The sequence below is a fragment of the Pristiophorus japonicus genome, chromosome 10 (assembly GCF_044704955.1).
Source record: "Pristiophorus japonicus isolate sPriJap1 chromosome 10, sPriJap1.hap1, whole genome shotgun sequence".
Taxonomy (NCBI): Eukaryota; Metazoa; Chordata; class Chondrichthyes; family Pristiophoridae; genus Pristiophorus; species Pristiophorus japonicus.
In genome coordinates, this window is record NC_091986.1 from 162016229 (window position 1) to 162038670 (window position 22442).

The following is a 22442-nucleotide window of genomic DNA, read 5'->3' on the forward strand; positions in this document are numbered from 1 at the left end:
ATAGGAGCAGGGAGGTCTTACTGCAGTTGTACAGGGCATTGGTGAGGCCTCACCTGGAATATTGTGTTTAGTTTTGGTCTCCTACTCTGAGGAAGAACGTTCTTGCTATTGAGGGAGTGCAGCGAAGGTTCACCAGACTGATTCCCGGGATGGCAGGACTGACATATGAGGAGAGACTGGATCAACTGGGCCTTTTTATATTGGAGTTTAGAAGGATGAGAGGGGATCTCATAGAAACATATAAGATTCTGACGGGACGGGACAGGTTAGATGCGGGTCGAATGTTCCCGATGTTGGGGAAGTCCAGAACCAGGGGACACAATATTAGGATAAGAGGTAGGCCATTTAGGACTGAGATGAGGAGAAACTTCTTCACTCAGAGAGTTGTTAACCTGTGGAATTCCCTGCCGCAGAATGTTGTTGATGCCAGTTCATTGGATATATTCAAGAGGGAGTTAGATATGGCCCTTACGGCTAAGGAGATCAAGGGAATGATCAGCCATGATCTTATTGAATGGTGGTGCAGGCTCGAAGGCCGAATGGCCTACTCCTGCACCTATTTTCTATGTTTCTAATACCCGGCCTCCTGGATGGCTGAGAGACATGGACCATGTACAGAAGACACCCCAAGTCGCTGGAGAAATACCACCAACGATGTCTCCGCAAGATCCTACAAATCCCCTGGGAGGACAGACGCACCAACAGTAGCGCCCTCAACCAGGCCAACATCACCAGCATTGAAGCACTGACCACAGTTGATCAGCTCCGCTGGGCAGGCCACATAGTTCGCATGCCAGACACGAGATTCCCAAAGCAAGCGCTCTACTCGGAACTCCTTCAAGGCAAACGAGCCAAAGGTGGGCAGAGGAAGCGTTACAAGGACACCCTCAAAGCCTCCCTGATAAAGTGCAACATCCCAATGACAACTGGGTGTCCTTGGCCAAAGACTGCCCTAAGTGGAGGAAGTGCATCTGGGAGGGCGCTGAGCACTTCGAGTCTAAACGCCGAGAGCATACAGAAATCAAGCGCAGGCATCAGATAGAATGCGCGGCAAATTAGTCCCACCCACCCCTTTCCTCAATGACTATCTGTCCCACCTGTGACAGGGACTGTGGCTCTTGTATTGAACTGTTCAGTCACCTTAGAACTCATTTTAAGAGTGGAAGCAAGTCTTCCTCGATTCTGAGAGACTGCCGATGATGATGATGAGGGGTCCTGCCTGGACAAAAGCAACCACCACTGCACAAGCTGGGCCCACACTCGAGGGAAAGGATAAGTCCTGCAAATTCCACAGTCTGCCTTTGCTAAATGTTAAATACTGTGCGGCTAGCCGTGCTTCGGTTCCTGTGGATGTCTCCGTCAGCTATGCTTCGGTTGATGCAATGTGTTATCATTCATCGTGGTCCTTCAAATCAGCCTGTGCTGTGTGAGCCAACGCATGCCACCCACCCTGCCCCCTCCTCTGCTGCTAACCATTTGTCTGTTCTGTTATAATTTGCAGAACTTGAGGCCAACCCCGACAATGCAGAAGGTTCAGACGCGGACGAGCCTGAAAAGGAGAACATCTTCCAATCCCACCTTCCAGACCAAGAGCATGGGGGTGAGGGGCAGGGGGAAGGGATGGAAATGTATAAAGCCCCCACTGTTTTACTGACTTTGGTGGAGGTGCAGGTGCCGCCCATTGAGGTGACAGCCCCTTCACCTGCTGCAATAAGGGAACACACCCAGACCCCGCGACCATTGACAGAATCAACTGCCGCGCCCACTCCAATCCCCAGACCAGCTTCTGAAGAGCCCAAAGCCAGGACCCCCACATTGCTGCCTGGGCCCTTCACATTGCCACCTATTGCCGGCCCCCCTACCCTGCCAGAAGGTGAGCACTACCCGAGACCTTAGAAAGAATAAACTTGGTACGAAGCCCAGAAACACTGCGCCACTGCCTGCGGGCAGGGCTGGTGGTGTCACCAAGAACAAGCGCGGCGGGCGGTCTTAGAATAAGGTGGTGGAGAGATGGATGCTGCCTTTCTTTGCTGCTGTTATTATTATTGTTACTGTTGTAACTGTTGTAAATGTTCTCAAATTGAAAAAATTTTGTAAGTTATGTAAATTTACAAGTTTAAAAGTTAGTAAATGATCTTAGAGTTTGTAAGTGATCGTAACTGAAAACTTTAAAGTTTGATACAAGAATAATTTTATTAAAGTTAAGTTAAGTACAAAGAGCTGTTTGTTAAACTTTTGAATAAAATATACTTCACATTAAATCTGAATCATTTTCATTATTTGTTCCATTATTAACACAGCAGGCAGGACAGGTTCTTTGTTCTCTCTCCCCAAGGTCTGTATGGATGGACCACATCCAGATCATGTGATTTCTCCTCCTTCCCCCCCCACCCCACCAACACATTGCAGTCTTGTGACTTCTCCACTTCTACCCCCCCCACCACCCCCCCCGACGCACCCCCCCTGACCCCACCCCTGCAACTCTTTGCCATCTTGTGACTTCTCCCCTTCCCCCTCAAACTCAGCAGTCTTGTGCCTAGTGCAGCAGCCTTCCGATCGCCATCTCTTCCCCCACCTCTCCTCCTCCCCCCCACCCTCCCCGGGCTTGTTTTCCAGTCAGCCCCGAGCCCATGTCCAGACGCAGGGCCGATTCTGACGGTTGACACTACGACCCCCACCTCCAGCCCTGCTTGAAGATGTTCAGTGGTGGCGTGAGAGTAAAAAAAAATGTAAAATTCAGAAATCCAAGAAACTTCCATGTACTCTGTTGAAAGGCAAAAAAAGTTGAACTTTATTATGGATATTTCAAGTGTTAGTGACTCCCTCCAAAAACGTTGATGAAAAACAATGGCGTCTTTCAGCACCGATTTTTCAATAACTCACCAGAAGGTTTTTCGGGAATGGCCAGATATGACGATAAAAATGTTTTGGGGCAAACTGCGAAAAATGCTGAAAACTGGCACAGACAAGAGGGAACACTCCCTATGACGTCAAAAAAACCAAACCTAGAAAAATCGTAACTAAACTAAAGCAGTTACACTGGCGCAGATTCCAGGGAAAACTTTGAATTAAATAATTACGCCAGAAAAAACGGCGCACACCAAAAAACGGCACAAATGACCCGGGGAAATTGAGCCGATTGTGTTGGATATTAAGAAGAAGAATGCTGAGCACAATATTCTTTATCCTTCCTAATTTTCTCCTCCCCTGCTGAAGGCATTGGGGGGGGGGGAAATTGCAGTCGGAGGCTTCCCATCGTATGAAAGCCTACGACCCCCCAAAAATCTACGAAAGTACCTGGTAGCCCCAGAGGATCGTAGGGTTCCGGTTGGAGGCCTAGATTCTCTGCGCAGCGCATGGGAAGATGTCTTTCAGGTACGTACGCGTATACGCTGGAGTGACGTAGGCCTGGACCACCAATCACCATGCAGTATTCTCATTGATAAAATTGGGAACTCCGTTTGTACGCATTCCCATTACTATCAATGAGAATAATCCCCTAAAACACGGAAACACAGCATAATAAATAAAATACCTCACATATGTAAAATTAATTGAAATTAAATGTAATTAAATGTTTTAGAAAAAATATATATTTTTGGAATTTAAAAAAAATGTGATTTAATAGGGTTGAAAATAAACTTACCTTAATGGGCAGGGTTTTAAACATAAAAATGAGTGTTTAAATTTAATTTTTATATGTTTTAAAAGTGTTACACTGATAAAAGTGAGCTGTGTCTGCTTTTACCAGGCATAAAAGTTTGAAGGACATTCGCTGGGCATGAGTTGGACAAATAGCCCAATCTCTCTCGCGCGGATGTCCTTCTCCCAGGGATGCGGAGAATCTGTCTAGAGAAATCTTGACAGATCGGAAAAGCCGGTTTCAGCACATGTGTATGGCGCCACCCCCCCGCCCAAAACCGGCTTTTGCGAGGCCCCGCCGGGTCTGTGCGCATTTCGTACAGACTCGGCGAGGCCGGAATTTTCAGTCTCGTTACTTCATTTGTGTGGGGTACTGTTCCAGGGATACCCTACAGAACCAGGCCCAAGTGCATAATCTTCATTAATGAATGCAGATCGTAAGTGTCAGAAGGCTATTCAATCATTGAAAGGGGATTACAGTTGAATGCAATGCAGTCCTAACCCGGCATCCGCACTTTCCAACAGGGGCCACTGGATAGCATCCATGAAAGGGAGTCCTGATTTATTTTACAACTTCCTGGAACAGGGGCATTGTAGCATCATTACTGGAGTCCTGGCTCAGTTTACTGCGTCTGGGGATAAAACCTGGGACATTCCTCATCTGTGTGGTTCGGCACACCAGTGAGCAATACCAAAGAGGTATTAGCGAACCGTAAATCACTCTCTAAATATTATTTAACTTCAATGTAACTATCTGTTTATTGATGGTGCAGCTACTCACAGTATCCTTCACATCATCACATATGCTGATGGGTACCTGGAAAAGGTATATCTATCAAGCACCTAGTTTTGAATAATGTCCGTACGGCTCCCAAAGATGTAACTGTGATTTTCATTTCTAGTCTTCAGCAACATCTGTGAAAGGACTTTGCTGGATTGTATCACTGTCCTGTACACTTTGAAATTTGTCACACTTATAATCAAATGTGAAGTACCTTGGGATGTTTTACTACGTTAAAGACACTATGTAAATGCAAGTTGTTGTTGTTATAACGCCAGGTAAAAGTGGTCTCTGCTGGCCTGGGAGTCGAACTACTGAAGTATTTGAGAGGGGCAACATTTTATCATTTGAACTATAAAACATGACAAACACTGCTGTGTGTATTGCGGAGCCTACACTAAGGTTGTTGACGCCTATGTATAATTTATCAAACCTCAGTTCCTTAGTATAGGTATTTGTTGCGGTGAAGGTCTGAGCGAACAGCTGCCCACAGTTGTTTGTATTTTCTGTCAGCAGCACACTTCTTCTGGTAGTTCTGTGTAGAAGGCGATTATTGTCCCAACAGGAACTTTACAGCCATGAGTGAAAAGAATTCATGGATCTCTGAACAAAAATAATCCATGCATCTATGTTTCATTCAAAATAAGTACTATCCTTCTTTCAAAAGAAAACTAACTTCATCACTACAAAATACCTATTTGAAGGGTTTAAGGTTGTTCAATTCTACAAATGGATTATCAAATGTAGTGCAGGTTGCACAATTTGGCATGATTTATAATTGCAATCATAAAATTTTGCCTCCCACAAATACCTCAGTAGTTCACATGCTAACCCAACAGAGACCACCTTTTACTAGCAGTCATAAGTACGACAAATTTGCTAGCGTTATTTGCCACAAGCACTGAAAACAATACTGCTTAACAGTACAAAGAGCCTGAGGCACTGAAAGCAGCACAGTGCTAGTCAGACTCTGCAGAGGTACCAGAACCCATATGACCCTGAAACCTTGTCACATTTTTAAAAAAAATTTATATTTTATGTATTTTCATCACTTTCTTGCTCCTTGGCAGTCTCCTAACCATGTGACCCTGTGACCTCCACCAACAAAACATGTCAATTAGGACTAAGAGGAGATTTCAGCAATTTTATAAAAATATATTGCCCGGAATTTGCAGTCAGCAGCAAATGAACTGCGCTTGCTGTTCACTACAATAACAGCTGCCCACAGACTATATGTGGGCTTTTGAGTGGCAACTTGTGGTCATTGGGAGTCCGACACAGTGCGGTACTTGTTTGTCTGAAATAAAGCAATGTGACTGAGTACTGTAAACTTGAGTAAGTGTGACCTTAGTCTCTTTATTCTGACTCGAGTGCTGGCACAGAATAGGAGGCCTGCTTATATGCAGTGCTCCCAAGGGATGCTGGGATCCCTTGGAACTCCAACAGATGCACCCTCTGGTGGCGGCAGAATGCTGGTTACAAGGTGTTGCATACATAACATCACCCCCGCCTCCCCAGACAATAGTACACTTATTTACAGGGTGAGACAATCTGGGGCTTTCCGCTCACTCGTCGATTGTCTCGATACAAACACAGGTGCAGGTGAGTTGGTTGAGCCTTCGCTGGGCTGCTGCGCAACTGGCCTTGCTGGGGATGATGAGTTCAACTTCGTGGTCAACTGTGATGTCGGTTGCCACTTGTATGTGTATTGGAGGGTCGAAGTTGGTGGTGTCCTCTTAAGGTTGCTCATGGCTGTCTGTGAACCGCAGTTTGGTTTGGTCCAAATGTTTTCTGCAAGTTAGTTCAGTTGCAAGTTTGACCTCAAACACCCTACTCCCTTCTTTGGCTACGACAGTGCCAGCAAGCCATTTGGGACCATGTCCATAGTTGAGTACAAATACACGGTCATTGACTTGAATATCGCGTGACAAATTTGTGCGATCATGGTATATGCTTTGTTGATGCCACCTGCCCTCGACATGATCATGGAGATCAGGGTGGACTAGAGACAGACTTGTTTTGAGTGCCCTTTTCATGAGCAGTTCGGCAGGGGGATCCCCGGTGAGCGAGTGGGGTCTTGTGCGGTAGCTGAGCAGGACTCGGGACAGGCGGGTCTGCAGGGAGCCTTCCGACACACGTTTCGAGCTTTGCTTGACGGTTTGTGTTGCGTATCTGTAAAGCATGCACTCCCATGTTCTCCCACCAGGGAGCGCATCCCCTGAAGTCCCAACGGATCCTTGGGAGCACTGTATATAAGCCGGCCCCTAAGGCCTGTTACTCACTCTGGAGTGTCTTGATAAAGACTGAGGTCACTGTTACTTTAACCTCCCTGTGTGTAGTCTCATCTGTGTTAGGAACACAACAGTTTGGACTGCCCGTTCTCCCTCGCCATTAGATGTGGGCTTGAACGGGGCAGATGTGACGTGCTTGATCCCATTGCGGGTCATGAATTCCTTGAATTCAGCGCTGGTGAAGCACGGCCCATTGTCGCTGACAAGGACATCAGGCAGATTGTGCGTGGCAAACATGGCTTGTAGGCTTCCGATGGTGGCACTGGACGTGCTTAGACATTATTACACACTCAATCCATTTTGAATAAGTATCCACAAGAACCAAAAACATTTTGCCTAGAAACGGGCCAGCGAGGTCAACGTGGATGCTAGACCACGGTTTGGAAGGCCATGACCACAAACTTAGCGGTGCCTCCCTGGGTGCATAGTTCAGTTGTGAGCACGCAAGACCCAAATCTGAGTTGATGCTGGGCCACCACATATGGGATCTGGCTATAGCTTTCATCATTACTATGCCTGGGTGGGTACTGTGTAGGTCGCGTATGAACGTTTCCCTGACTTTGAGGCAAAAGCACGCGATTACCCCACACAAGGCAGTCCGCCTGTATGGACATTTCGTCTTCGCGCCGCTAGAACGGCTTGATCTCTTCATGCATTTCCGCTGGGACGCTGGACCAGCTCCCATGGAGAACACAGTTTTTTTTTTACAAGGGACAGTAAAGGATCCTGCCTGGTCCAGGTCCTGATCTGGCGGGCCGTAACGGGTGACTTTTTATTTTCAAATGCATCCATCACCAAGAGCAAGTCTACAGGCTATGCCATTTCCACCCCAGCATCAGCATCAGCGCTGTGCCTGGCCTGTGGCGAATTACATAGTTATATGCAGGCAGCGTGGGCACCCATCTTTGGATGTGAGCAGAGGCATTGGTATTAATACCTTTGCTATCTGAGAATAGCAATATGAGCGGCTTATGGTCAGTTTCTAACTCAAACTTAAGCCCACACAGATACTGGTGCATTTTTTTCACCCCGTAAACGCATGCCAAAGCTTCTTTTTCAATCATGCTGTAGGCCCTTTCGGCCTTGGACAAACTCCTGGATGCATAAGCAACTGTTTGCAATGTTCCCGATTCGTTTGCTTGTTGCAACACACACCCGACCCCATACGAAGACGCATCGCAAGCTAGTATTAAACGTTTACATGGATCATACAGAACAAGCAGTTTGTTGGAACATAACTTTTATATATATGTAAACCTGTAAATACCTTGTGGAACCACCAGAGGGCTCATCCCCTGGAGTCCCAACGGATCCCACAATCCCTTGGGAGCACCTGTACTTAAGGAGGCCTCACAGGCTGGAGAGGCACACTGGAGACCTGTAATAAAAGACTATGGTCACACTTTACTTTGAGCTCACAATATCTGGTCAGACTCTTTATTCATACTTAACAACTGGCGACGAGATACAGATGACGAACCAAACGATGCAGAGAACAGTGGGCATCTTGGAGAAATTCACGGAGGGAGATGATTGGGAAACCTTCGTGGAGCGATTCGACCAATACTTCATGGCCAATGAGCTGGAAGGAGAAGCGAATGTTGCCAAACGAAGGGCGATTCTCCTCACCGTTTGCAGGGCACCAACGTATGGCCTCATGAAAAATCTGCTTGCTCGAGAGAAATCCACAGAGAAATTGTATGATGATTTGTGCACACTGGTCCGAGAGTATCTGAACCCGAGGGAAAATGTTCTGATGGCGAGGTATCGGTTTATCGGTTCTACACGTACAAAAGCTCTGAAGGCCAGGAAGTAGCGAGCTATGTCGCCGAGCTAAGACGCCTTGCAGGACATTGCGAATTTGAAGGACATCTGGAGCACATGCTCAGGGACTTCTTTGTACTTGGCATTGGCCATGAAGTAATACTTCACCAACTTTTGACTGTAGGGACCCCAACCTCGAGTAAAGCCATAGCAATAGCCCAGGAGTTCATTGCCACCAGTGACAATACCAAGCAAATCTCTCAGCACACGAGTGCTGCTACTAGTACTGTGAACAAAGTAATGTTGTTTTCGAATCGCAACGTACAGGGCAGGCCTCACATGCCTGCAGCTGCACCTCCGCAGATGTCTCACAGTCCACCATCAAGGGTGATGAATGCTAGGCCATTAATACCTTGTTGGTGCTGCGGGGGTGATCATCGTTTCCATTCATACTGCTTCAAAAGATACGTTTGCAAGGGCTGTGGAACAATGGGACATCTTCAACGTATGTGCAGGCGAGCTGCAAGCCCTGCAAGCTACCATGTTGCAGAGGTGGACAGATCCATGGCAGATCATGACGAACCAGAGCCTCAGACCGAGGAGGCAGAGGTATATGGGGTGCACACATTTACCACGAAGTGTCCCCCGATAATGCTGAAGGTTGAATTAAATGGACTCCCAGTGTCAATGGAGCTGGACACGGGCGCGAGCCAGTCCATTATGAGCAAAAAGACTTTCGATAAATTGTGGTACACAGCAAGGCCTCAAGGCCAGTCCTGACTCCCATTCGCACTAAACTTACACAAAGGAACCGATTCCCGTAATTGGCAGTGCTACTGTAAAGGTCTCCTACGATGGAGCGGTGTACAAGTTACCACTCTGGGTGGTACCGGGTGATGGTCCTACACTGCTCGGCAGGAGCTGGATGGGAAAGATACGTTGGAACTGGAACGACGTCCGAGCGCTCTCGTCTGTTGACGACACTTCGTGCGCCCAGGTCTTAAACAAGTTCCCCACGCTGTTTGAACCAGGCATTGGGAAGTTCCAAGGAGCAAAAGTGCAGATCCACCTAATTCCGGGGGCGCGACCCATCCATCACAAGGCGAGAGCAGTACCATACATGATGAGAGGGTGGAGATCGAGCTGGACCGGCTGCAACGAGAGCGCATCATTTCGCCGATCGAATTCAACGAGTGGGCCAGTCCGATTGTTCCAGTCCTCAAGGGAGACGGCACCGTCAGAATCTGTGGTGATTACAAAGTAACTATCAATCGTTTCTCCCTGCAGGATCAATACCCACTACCAAAGGCAGACAACCTTTTTGCGATGCTGGCGGGAGGAAAGACGTTCACAAAGCTGGACTTGACCTCGGCCTACATGACGCAGGAGCTGGAGGAATTATCGAAGGGCCTCACCTAAATCCACACGCACAAAGGTCTCTTCATTTACAACAGATGCCCGTTTGGGATTCGATCAGCCGCGGCGATATTCCAGAGAAACATGGAAAGCTTACTGAAGTTAGTCCCGCGCACAGTGATCTTCCAGGACGACATCTTGGTTACAGGTCGAGACACAGTCAGCATCTGCAGAACCTGGAAGAGGTTCTTAGTTGGCTCAACCGCGTGGGGCTCAGGTTAAAATGCTCGAAGTGTGATTTCCTGGTGCCTGAAGTGGAGTTCCTGTGGAGAAGAATCGTGGCGGACAGCATCAGGCCCACCGATTTGAAGATGGAGGCAATCGAGAACGCACCGAGGCCACAGAACGTGACGGAGCTGCGGTCGTTTCTCGGACTCCTGAACTACTTTGGTAACTTCTTACCGGGTCTCAGCACACTGTTAGAACCACTGCAGGCCTTACTGCGTAAAGGAGACGAATGGGTATGGGGTAAAAGCCAAGAAAATGCCTTTGTAAAAGCTGGAAAACTGTTATGCTCAAACAAACTGCTTGTGTTGTATGATCTATGAAAGCGTTTGGTACTAGCATGTGATGCGTCGTGATACGGTGTCGGGTGTGTATTGCAACAAGCTAATGAATCTGGGAAATTGCACCGGTTGCTTTTGCATCCAGAAGTCTGTCTAAGGCTGAAAGGGCCAACAGCATGATTGAAAAAGAAGCGTTAGCATGTGTTTATGGGGTAAAGAAAATGCATCCATACCTGTTTGGGCTCAAGTTTGAATTGGAAACTGACCATAAGCCATTGATATCCCTCTTTTCTGAAAATAAGGGGATAGATACGAATGCATCAGCCCGCATCCAGAGATGGGCGCTCACGTTGTCCGCATGCAACTACGCCATCCGCCACACACAGAAACTGTGCCGATGCTCTCAGTAGGCTGCCATTGCTCACCACGGGGGTGGAAATGGCACAGCCTGCAGATTTAGTCGTGGTAATGGAACCATTCGAGAGTGAGCAATCACCTGTTACCGCCCGATAGATTAGAAGCTGAACGAGCCAGGACCCCTTACTGTCCTTAGTAAAAAAAACCTGTGTGCTTCACGGGAGCTGGTCCAGTGTCCCATTAGAAATGCAGGAAGAGATAAAGCCATAACAGCAGCGCAAAGATGAAATGTCTATACAGGCAGACTGCCTTCTGTGGGGTAATCGGGTAGTGATACCAAAAAAGGGCAGAGACACCTTCATTAGTGATCTCCACAGTACTCACCCAGGCATTGTAATGATGAAAGTGATAGCCAGATCCCACGTGTGGTGGCCCTGTATCGATGCGGACTTAGAGTCCTGAGTACACAAATGTAACACATGTTCACAGTTAAGCAATGCACCCAGGGAGGCGCCATTAAGTTTATGGTCTTAGCCCTCCAAACCATGACCATGGTCTAGGGTCCATGTCGACTATGCAGGCCCGTTTTTAGGTAAAATGTTCCTAGTGGTTGTAGATGCGTACCCCAAATGGATTGAATGTGAGATAATGTCGCCAAGCACATCCGCTGCCACCACTGAAAGCCTGCGGGCCATGTTTGCCATGCACGGCCTGCCTGATGTCCTGGTGAGCGACAACGGGCCGTGTTTCACCAGTGCCGAGTTCAAAGAGTTCATGACCCGCAATGGGATCAAACATGTTATATCTGCTCCGTTCAAACCAGCATCTAATGGTCAGGCAGAGAGAGCAGTGCAAACAATCAAGCAGAGCTTGAAGAGGATAACTGAAGGCTCACCGCAGACTCACCTATCCAGAGTCCTGCTTAGTTAACCCACGAGACCCCACACGCTCACTGGGATTCCACCCGCTGAACTGCTCATGAAAAGGGCACTTAAGACAAGGCTCTCGTTAGTCCACACTGATCTACACGAACAGGTAGAGAGCTGGCAGCTTCAACAAAGTACATATCATGACAGCGCAAATGTGTCACACGAAATTGAAATTAAAGATCCTGTATTTGTGTTGAACTATGGATAAGGTCCCAAGTGGCTTCCCGGCACCGTCGTGGCCAGAGAGGGGAGTGGGGTGTTTCGGGTCAAACTTTCAAATGGACTCATCTACAGGAAACACTTGGACCAAACCAAACTCAGATTCACGGATTATCCAGAGCAACCCACATTAGACCCGACCTTTTTTGACCCCCCTCACCCCGCCAACACACACACCAGTGGCAACCGATACAACGGTTGACCACGAAGCAGAACCTATCAGACTTTTTAATTCAGACTTAACAATAACAGATTTCTGGCTTTCTCAAAAGCAGTCTCTTGTGATTTCCCCCATACCCAGTCATCTTGCTTGCGTAGCAACACATGTAGAGGTTCTCGCAAGGTGCTTAAACCCCGGGTAGGAAATTACCAAAATAATTGAGGAGTCCCAGAACAACCACAGCTCCGTCACGTTCTGTGGTCTCGGCGCGTTCTTGATGGCCTTCGTCTTGGCATCGGTGGGTCTGATGCCGTCTGCCACAATTCTTCACCCCAAGAACTCTACCTCTGGCACCAGGTAAACACATTTCGAGCATTTCAACCTGAGTCCCACACGATCTAGCCAACTTAGAACCTCTTCCAGGTTCTGCAAGTGTTCGATGGTCTCCCGACCGGTGATCAATATTTCGTCTTGGAAAACCAGTGCGTGGAACCGACTTTAGCAGACTTTCCATGTTCCTTTGAAAAATAGTCGCGGCCTATCGAATCCCAAACAGGCATCTATTGTAGAGGAACAGACCTTTGTGTGTGTTGATGCAGGTGAGGCCTTTCGAAGATTCCGCCAGCTCCTGCGTCGCCAAGGTCAGGTCCAACTTGATGAACGTCTTCCCTCCTGCCAGTGTCGCAAATAGGTCATCTGCCTTGGGTAGCGGGTACTTGTCTTACAGCGAAAAACAGTTAACTTTATAGTCCCACAAATTCTGACTATGCCATCGCCCTTGAGAACTGGAACAATCGGACTGGCCCACTCGTTGAACTCAACCGGCGCAATGATGCCTTCTCGTTGCAGCCTGTCCAGCTCGATCTCCACTTTCTCTCGCATCATGTACGGCACCACACGTGCTTTGTGGTGGATAGTATCGTGTACAGGGAACCCAGTGGATCTGCACCTTCGCCCCAGAGAAATTTCCGATGCCTGGCTCAAACAACGACGGGAACTTGCTCAAAACCTGGGCACATGAGGCGTCATCGACGGACGAAAGCGCTCGGATGTCGTCCCAGTTCCAGCGGATTTTTCCCAGCCAGCTTCTGCCGAACAGTGTGGGGTCATCTCCTGGTACAATCCACAGTGGTAGTTCGTGCACCGCTCCATCATAGGAGACTTTTGCTGCTGCACTGCCAATTTACAGGGATCAGCTCTTTAGTGTCAGTTCTCAGCTTAGTATGAATAGGGCTCAGCTTGGGCTTTTGTGCCTTGTTGCACCACAGCCTCTCGAAGGTCTTTTTGCTCATGATACTGACTCGCACCCGTGTCCAATTCCATGGATACTGGAATTCCATTCAGTTCAACTTTTAACATGATCGGTGGACATTTCGTGGTGAAGGTATGTACCCCGTACACTTCTGCCTCCTCGGTTCGAGTCTCTAGTTCAGTTTGATCTGCCATGGATCGGTCTTACTCTGCAACGTGGTGGTTTGCAGGGTTTGCAGCTCGTCTGCACATTCGCTGGAAGTGTCCCATTGTTCCACAACCTTTGCACGCCTAGTGTTTGAAGCGGCATTGATGGGCTCGATGAGCACCTCTGCAGTGCCAACAAGGTGTTAATTGCCTCGCATTCACACTTGATGGCGGACTCAGTCATCTGAGGTCGTGCACGTGCTGCCATATGCATTCCTGCCTGAAAACGACGTTACTTTGTGTACTTGCCAATGCATCTTTAAGCTGCAAAATTTGTTTGGTGTTATTACTGGTGGACATAAATTGCCTGGGCTATCGTTATGGCTTTGCTCAGGTTCAGTGTTTCAACAATCAATAGTTTGCGAAGGATAACCTCATGGCCAATGCCAAGCACAAAAAAGTCTCTTAGCATTTGCTCCAAGAATCCACCGAATTCGCAATTTCCTGCCTTAGTTCGGCGACGTAGCTCGCCACTTCCTAGTCTTCAGACCGTTGACATATATAAAATCGAGAATTGGTTGGTAGACAGGAAGCTGAGAGTCGGGATAAACGGGTCCTTTTCAGAATGGCAGGCAGTGACTAGTGGGGTGCCGCAGGGCTCCCAGCTATTGGGACCCCAGCTATTTACAATGTACATCAATGATTTAGATGAAGGAATTGAGTGTAATATCTCCAAGTTTGCAGATGACACTAAGCTGGGTGGCGGTGTGAGCTGTGAGGAGGATGCCAAGAGGTTGCAGGGTGACTTGGACAGGTTAGGTGAGTGAGCAAATGCATGGCAGATGCAGTATAATGTAGATAAATGTGAGGTTATCCACTTTGGTGGCAAAAACAGGAAGGCAGAATATTATCTGAATGGCAGCAGATTAGGAAAAGGGGAGGTGCAACGAGACCTGGGTGTCATGGTACATCAGTCATTGAAAGTTGGCATACAGGTACAGCAGGCGGTGAAGGCGGCAAATGGCATGTTGGCCGCTAGGGGATTTGAGTATAGGAGCAGGGAGGTCTTACTGCAGTTGTACAGGGCATTGGTGAGGCCTCACCTGGAATATTGTGTTCAGTTTTGGTCTCCTAATCTGAGGAAGGACGTTCTTGCTGTTGAAGGAGTGCAGCAAAGGTTCACCAGACTGATTCCTGGGATGGCAGGACTGACAAGAGGAGAGACTGGATTGACTGGGCCTGTATTCACTGGAGTTTAGAAGAATGAGAGGGCATCTCACAGAAACATACAAAATTCTGATGGGACTGAACAGGTTAGATGCAGGAAGAATGTTCTTGATATTGGGGAAGTCCAGAACCAGGGGTCACAATGTAAGGATAAGGTGTAAGCCATTTAGGACTGAGATGAGGAGAAACTTCTTCACTCCGAGTTGTTAACCTGTGGAATTCTCTACTGCAGAGGGTTGTTGATGTCAGTTCATTGGCTATATTCAAGAGGGAGTTAGGGGTATGGAGAGAAAGCAGGAAAGGGGTACTGAGGTGAATGATCAGCCATGATCTTATTGAATGATGGTGCAGACTCGAAGGGCCGAATGGCCTACTCCTGCACCAATTTTCTATGTTTCTATGATACCTTGCCATCAGAACGCTCTCCTTTGGATTTAGGTGCTCCTGGACCAGCGTACACAGTTCTTCATACGATTTGGTTGTTGGTTTCACTGGAGCAAGAAGATTCTTCATGAGGCCATAGGTTGTTGCCCCGCAAATGGTGAGGAGGATCGGCCTTCGTTTGGCAGCGTTCTCATTCCCTTCCAGCTCGTTGGCCATGAAGTATTGGTCGAGTCACTCCACGAAGGCTTCCCAATTGTCACCTTCTGAGAATTTCTCCAGGATACCAACAGTTCTCTGCATTTTTGCATGATGGTTCGTTATCTATTACTCGTCGCCAGTTGTTATATCTCAAATAAAGCAATGTGACTGAGTACTGTAGACTTGAGTAAGTGTGACCGTAGTCTCTTTATTCTGACTCCAGAGTGCTGGCACAGCATGGGAGGCCTGTTGAAATGCAGTGCTCCCAAGGGATGCTGGGATCCCTTGGAACTCCAACAGATGCGCCCTCTGGTGGCGGTAGATTGCTGGTTACAAGGACTTGCATACATAACTTGTATTCTTTACAGTTGAGGGAAAGCTACAGTATGACTCTTCAAATAATGAGACTGAAGAATCCTTACTGAGGCACACAGAGTCTAAGCCAAGAAGTGTAAGTTAAAGTATTTAATTCAATGTAAAATCATGTACAGAAAGCAAAATGGAGAGGGAAAGAAAGATGGGATTAAGAGAGATAAAAGAAAATGAAAATATTTTTTAATTTTAATTTTTTTTAAAGTCTCCAACAATAATTAAAATCTGAAAGAATGAGACTCCAGACTTGCAAAAGTAATTATTCAGTGCCAGAGCGGTTGTTTGGCAGTAATTAAGACTTATGACGCAGTTAAAATTTCACTTACACTTGAATGGACAAACGCAACTTTTTCTGTTATGTTTAGTGGGTATCGAGTGCCCTCCTGTATGGATCAGAGGCATGGACAATGTACAGGAGACACATCAAGTCGCTGGAGATACATCACCAACGATGTCTCCGCAAGATCCTGCAAATCCCCTGGGAGGACAAGCGCACCAACATCAGTGTCCTCACCCAGGCTAACATTCCCAGCATTGAAGCACTGACCACACTCGATCAGCTTCGCTGAGCAGGCCACATGGTTCGCATGCCAGACACGAGGCTCCTTAACTTGCTCTATGCGAGCTCCTTCACGGCAAACGAGCCAAAGGTGGGTAACGGAAACATTACAAGGACACCCTCAAAGCCTCCCTGGTAAAGTAGACATCACCACTGACACCTGGGAGTCCCTGGCTGAAGACCGCCCCAGGTGGTGGGGGTCCATCTGGGAGGGCGTTGAGCTCTTTGAATCTCAATGGCGTGAGCGTGAAGAGTTCAGGGGCAGGCAGTGGAAGGAGCGTGCGGCAAATCAGTCCCACCCCCCCTTCCCCCGACGAACGTCTGTCCCACCTGTGACAGGGTCTGTGGCTCTCGCATTGAACTGTTCAGCCACCAAAGGACTCACTTTAGGAGCGGAAGCAAGTCTTCCTCGATTCCAAGGGACTGCCTATGATGATGATGATGGAGTGGGTAAGTAACCCAGCTTTTCGCCTATCATGTGTTTGAATGCCGCATCTCTCGGTGAGATACTGTGTAGCGAAGTTTGTGGATGAGTAAGGCAACTCGGATAGCAACGACCTGATTTCCGCATTTAACTGCGCATGTGCGGATGCTGGAAGTTGCTGTCCGATTTACTCCTCAATAATGATGAGCACCGATAGCCTCACCGTTATTCTTACCGCAAAATCTGGGCCATTATATCTGAATGATGGCAATAATACTGGTCCTGAAAAAAAAATTATGCGGTGGAAACATTTTTAATTTCCCACTATGCTGATCAGGTTGGTGACATGAATGGACTGGTCTGCTTTTTACTGCGTGTTTTATTTGGAGAGGAAAGGGGAAGAAAGACATACAAAGAAATGGTTCACCAAAACAATATTGTGCCCGGTACAGATTTTCTGAGTGTGCGAGGAGGCCCCTAGCTCAGTGATGTCATCAATAATGAAATCTCCATTCCAATTATTTGTTAAATGATTTCCAGTATGGTACAGAGGGATTGCTTGTGGTGATTGCATTTACACTCAATGACAAAAAATTCCACACAAGTTTTAGTAATATACATTTGGTTTGTTTCCTTGGGGTATCATAATACATGGCAACAGTCGACACTTTGGGGGCCCAGTCAGAGTTTCCAGGCAGAAATCAATGCTGCCAGGCCACTCTGCCTCAGTCACACTCCTCCGGAGTCCAGTAGCTAATGCACCAGAACAGGTCTCTCCGCAATGCTCCAAATGCTAACGGTCAGGGTTGGGGTTTCTGGCTTATGTAGAATTGGAGTTTCCATTTAAAGAAAACACAAACTCAGCAACAGTGCTGGAAGCAATGCCCAATAGGAGGCTGAGGTAAGAGCAAGCCAGAGCAAGGGTGAGGAGGTGGTGGGGGGAGGGGTGGGGCGGTGTAAGGCAAGCCATATGGTATTGAAAGAGGGGAAGGGAGAGATAGTGGATGTCAGTGAAAGGGAGGGAGGAGAATGGATGGCAGCAGAAGAGGGAAATAGTTGGCAAATGAGGGGAGAAGAAAGGGGGAATTGGAGGGGAGAGGGAAGCAGCCAGAAGCTGGGTGCTTTGAGAGGCAATGAAGAGGATAGAAGCAGAGAATGGGTCTTAGGAAGGCGAAAGAGAGTTAATTGTGAAGAGGGGAGAAGCTGGAAGAGAAGCTTTGGGATGGGAGGAGAAGGGATAGTGCCAGCATTAATAGCGGGAGTGGAAAGGAGAATGCCATCATAAATTTAGAGGAGCAAAGAGCATCAGCATGAACTCTGATGGGAGCAGGGAAAAGATATGATATACCAGCTAAATGGGTTGGAGGGGGAGAAGAGTGGCAACTTGAATGGTGTGTGAGAGAGAAGAATGCCAGCATGAATGGGGAGAGTTGGAGAAGATAGTATTTGTACAGGGGTAGACACTTGGATGGGTACAGTGTCTATGTGAACTGGGTCTGGAGGGGGTTGAGTGCCTGTGTGAACTGGGACAGTGGGGTGGTTGGATGTGGTAGCAGACTGTTGAGGTAGCATTTGGGTAAATGATAGTCTGGTTGATTTGTTGAAAATCCAAATGTCACTGTTAAATATGTATTAATTGTGAAATATAAAAAAGTGCTTAAAATGAACCAGAATACAACATTTTTAATATAATAATTCAGAGGTTTTCCTGGGGGGGGAGGGCGTGTGTGGTGGTGCAGGTTGTTGCTTGGGAAGATGATACCCCATCGATACACTACCGGCTGGTCAACACCCGTGGTGTTGACCTGCCTTTTTCATCCACCATTTTTCTGGGACTCGTACATATCTTTTATTTCTTTAATTTCTCTCAAAATGCCTCCTTTTGTCTTATACTATCAGCGCTTCTATCATTTAACCATCTCCTGATCTTAACCTAATCACTATAGCTCATTCATTTTTTTCTTGCACAAGTAGTCTTAATGGCAAGGCTCCCTCTTGGAACAGCTTTGCAAATGTTTAATATCTGTATCATATTTTATTAGCTATCATTTTAAATGAAAACACCATTAGTGCCTACCTGTCCAAGCATATCTGGTGCCATAGGTATGTTGGGCCACATGATCGAGTAGATGCCAAAAAAGACCAGCCACATCACTATGCTGCCCCACACAGCCAAATGACTGAACTAAAAAAGAGAGAAGATATAGTTTATCAAACGGATAAACAAACTAATAACATTGCAACATGCCAGGAGAGCTCTTATTCCTTGCTGCGCTGCTGTTACATTACTTAATCAGTAGACAATTGGGCTGTCAACAGGATAGGTGGTTGTGCTTTCTGTTTATATATTCAAAATTTAGTGCAATGCTGCTCTGACCAAATCTATGATACAACCAAGTCAACCTTTATAATTGACTAGAAAACCAGCCTTTGGAGCATTTATTATGCCAATCAAAGCCAAATTTATCAGTCGAAGTCCCACCTTCAACATGGAAGGTTGGAACTAAGCCATTAAGATAAAACAAGTAAAAGTGTTTACAGATTTTGGTATAAATTGCCTATAATACAGTATATTAGTTAGCAAAAAAGTAAAAGTAATGGGAAAAAGGAAGAAGTTTTAAAATTAATTGTCAATGATTAATATTTCATTAGTAAAGATATTCCAGTCAGTGTATAACCACAAAATTTGAAAAAGAAAACCTGAAGAAATTACTAATCCAGAAAGCCAGAAATCCCCTGAAATTCCCAGCATTCCAATGGCTAATCTAAATTAGAAGTGATTAAATAAAAATATATTTAGAAAATATTAAATATAGGTTTTAAATTTACAATATCCAAGATTGTGCCTACCGTTGTCCATGCTGTTGTCTCAAAGCCAGCTTTCAAACACACAGTTACAACAACATACTGTAGAAAGAGAGGAAATGTGTTATGACAAAAAAGATAATTGCAGGTGATTTTTTGCTACAATTTATTGTAATGCAACAGGAAAATAAACCAAACTCAGAATTTGAGATCTATTTAATCAAATATGGTGGTGGTTTTACAGCAAGTACCATCAACAGTCTTATATGAGCTTTTCAAATGTCCTTTTCTGGGATGAGAACCAGTGCATGGCTAACAGTCCAGCTCCAATAAATGTACTGAAGTTCTTAAGCTCTCATGCAATGCTCTGCTTGGATTAATTGGTGTTCACAAAGGTTCACACCCAAAATGTTAACATGTCTTTTCTCTTTCAGATGTAGAAACATATTGGGCCCAAATTTCCCCAGGAGTTGCTCCGTTTTTTTTGGAGCAACTTGATTTTTCTGGAGTATCTTAAAAATCCCCATTTTGCATATTCAATTTGCGCCAGTGTAAGTGAGTTGTTAGAATTTTTTTTTAAGTTTAGTTTTTTTTCCCCAAAAGGGGGCGTTACCAGCCACCTACACCCGTTTTGGCCATTTAAGCCCGTTTGCACAGCTAATAGTTGCTCCAAACGAACTTAGGCCAGCGTATGTGGCCACTTGTGGCTGCACAGAAAACCCTTGCGGAGAGTTAAGAAATCAGCGCAGGTAGGTACTTAATGACTTGACTAAAGAATGTGAATATGATCAAACAGCTCTACAGAACATATGACAAACTTCGCAAAGTTAATTTACTTTACAACAGAAGCATTCATGGAAGCTTAAACTACAAAATTTAAAAGTAGTAAAGAGACAACATATTTACATAATTTTTTCAAAATATCCAAATAAAAACAGTCATCACCCCCACCCCCGCCCCCATCAAATACTCTTCACCCCGGATCAAAACTCTTTCCCCTCCCACCACCATCAAAACTCTCCTCCTCCGCCCCCCCCTCCCCATCAAAACTCCACCCACTCTCATCAAAGCACTCTCCCTCCGCTCCCCCATCAAAAGACTCTTTCCCCCCTCCTCTCCCCCATCAAAACTCTCCTCCTCTCCCCCGCCCCCCCTCCCCTCCCCTCCCCTCCCCCCGCCCCCCCCCACCGCAATCAAAATTCTCCTCACTGAACAAAGCACAACCATCTATTAATAAAAAATAAAACTACCTTGACCTGGGAGGCCACTTGGTGGGGGATAAGTGTGGGATTCTCTCTATGACATGCAGCAGCCCGGCGCGCGTCATGATACCACTCAGCCTGGGATAGGGGCGGGACATCGGGTCCCACGCTGCAGAGGAGCTACTGCGCGTGCGCGAAACCTCCAGTGCGCATGCGTTGAGCTGCTGGCACTCTTGTGCGCAGGGCCCTAGCTCTGACCCCGAATTGAATTGCCATGCCGCGCCAAGCCATGGGAGAGGCCACAGAGCAGGGACAAATTTTTGGCACCGTTTTTATCCTGGGAAGTTGGCGCACCTCAGGTGAGTGCGGCAAAAATCGGCAAGGGCTAAATTTGAGGGCTTTGGGCCCAAATTTGCCCAGGAGTTGCTCCGTTTTTTTTGGAGCAACTTGATTTTTCTGGAGTATCTTAAAAATCCTCATTCTGCACATTTAATTTGCGCCAGTGTAAGTGAGTTAGTTAGGATTTTTTTTTAGTTTAGTTTTTTTTCCCAAAAGGGGGCATTACCAGCCGTTTTGGCCATTTAAGCCAGTTTGGACAGCTAATAGTTGCTCCAAACTAACTTAGGCCAGCGTATGTGGCCGCACAGAAAACCCTGGCGGAGAGTTAAGAAATCAGCGCAGGTAGCCAAAGAGAGGGGGGAAGGGAAGCGGAGAGGATCTGGCAAAGCACTAAACATCTTCACAACAACATTCAAGAAGCATAAAAACCATCAATAATAAAGAAAAATTTAAATTTAAGTCCTACTTCCTAACTTGCCCTGGGAAGTCAGCGGGCCGACCCCAACTCCTCTCTGAGGACTTCCAGGACTTCTCCCGCCGACGACTTCCGGGACTTCTCTCTCCGAGGGACGGGACTTCTCCCTCCGAGGGAAGGTAGCGGCCAGCCTGTGTGACAGGCCACTTGGCCCGGGATAGGGGCAGGGCGCGTTGGGTCCCATGCTGCAGACATGCATCATCACAATCATGGGAGGAGCTACTGCGCATGCGTGAACGCTCTACTGCACATAGCGGACAGCTGCCGGCACTCTTTTAGGCGCAGGGCCCGAGCTGCACTCCCATCGGACTCGTCACACCGCGCCAAGCGCCGGGAGAGTCGGCAGAGGGGCCAGAATACAGGGATATCTTTTCGGTACCGTTTTGAAAGCAGGAAGTCAGCACAGCTCACGTAAGTGCGCCGAAAAAAAACAGAGGGCCAAATTTGGGCCCATTAGTTCTGCATTGATGTAATTTTCTGCTTTTGCTTCCAAATAAGAACTGGTCTATGCAGGACGAAATATGGCAGCTGGAGCATACACAAGCTCCTGGTCAAACCAACATAGAAACATAGAAAATAGGTGCAGGAGCAGGCCATTCAGCCCTTCTAGCCTGCACCGCCATTCAATGAGTTCATGGCTGAACATGAAACTTCAGTACCCCCTTCCTGCTTTCTCGCCATACCCCTTGATCCCCCGAGTAGTAAGGACTTCATCTAACTCCCTTTTGAATATATTTAGTGAATTGGCCTCAACAACTTTCTGTGGTAGAGAATTCCACAGGTTCACCACTCTCTGGGTGAAGAAGTTTCTCCTCATCTCGGTCCTAAATGGCTTACCCCTTATCCTCAGACTGTGACCCCTGGTTCTGGACTTCCCCAACATTGGGAACATTCTTCCTGCATCTAACCTGTCTAAACCCGTCAGAATTTTAAACGTTTCCATGAGGTCCCCTCTCATTCTTCTGAACTCCAGTGAATACAAGCCCAGTTGATC

General features: G+C 46.9%; 1 protein-coding gene across 9 annotated transcripts in view; it reads right to left on the minus strand.

The window, feature by feature from the left end:
* Positions 1-22442, minus strand: part of atp8a2 (ATPase phospholipid transporting 8A2) — an 889999-nt gene that overhangs the window by 119981 nt on the left and 747576 nt on the right. For all 9 annotated transcript variants that reach the window (XM_070892260.1, XM_070892256.1, XM_070892257.1 and 6 more), the window contains 2 exons: positions 19478-19534; positions 18705-18812 (listed from right to left, as the gene is read on the minus strand). In XM_070892260.1, coding sequence (XP_070748361.1) covers positions 18705-18812; positions 19478-19534 — 165 coding nt within the window. The remainder of the gene's footprint in view (positions 1-18704; positions 18813-19477; positions 19535-22442) is intronic.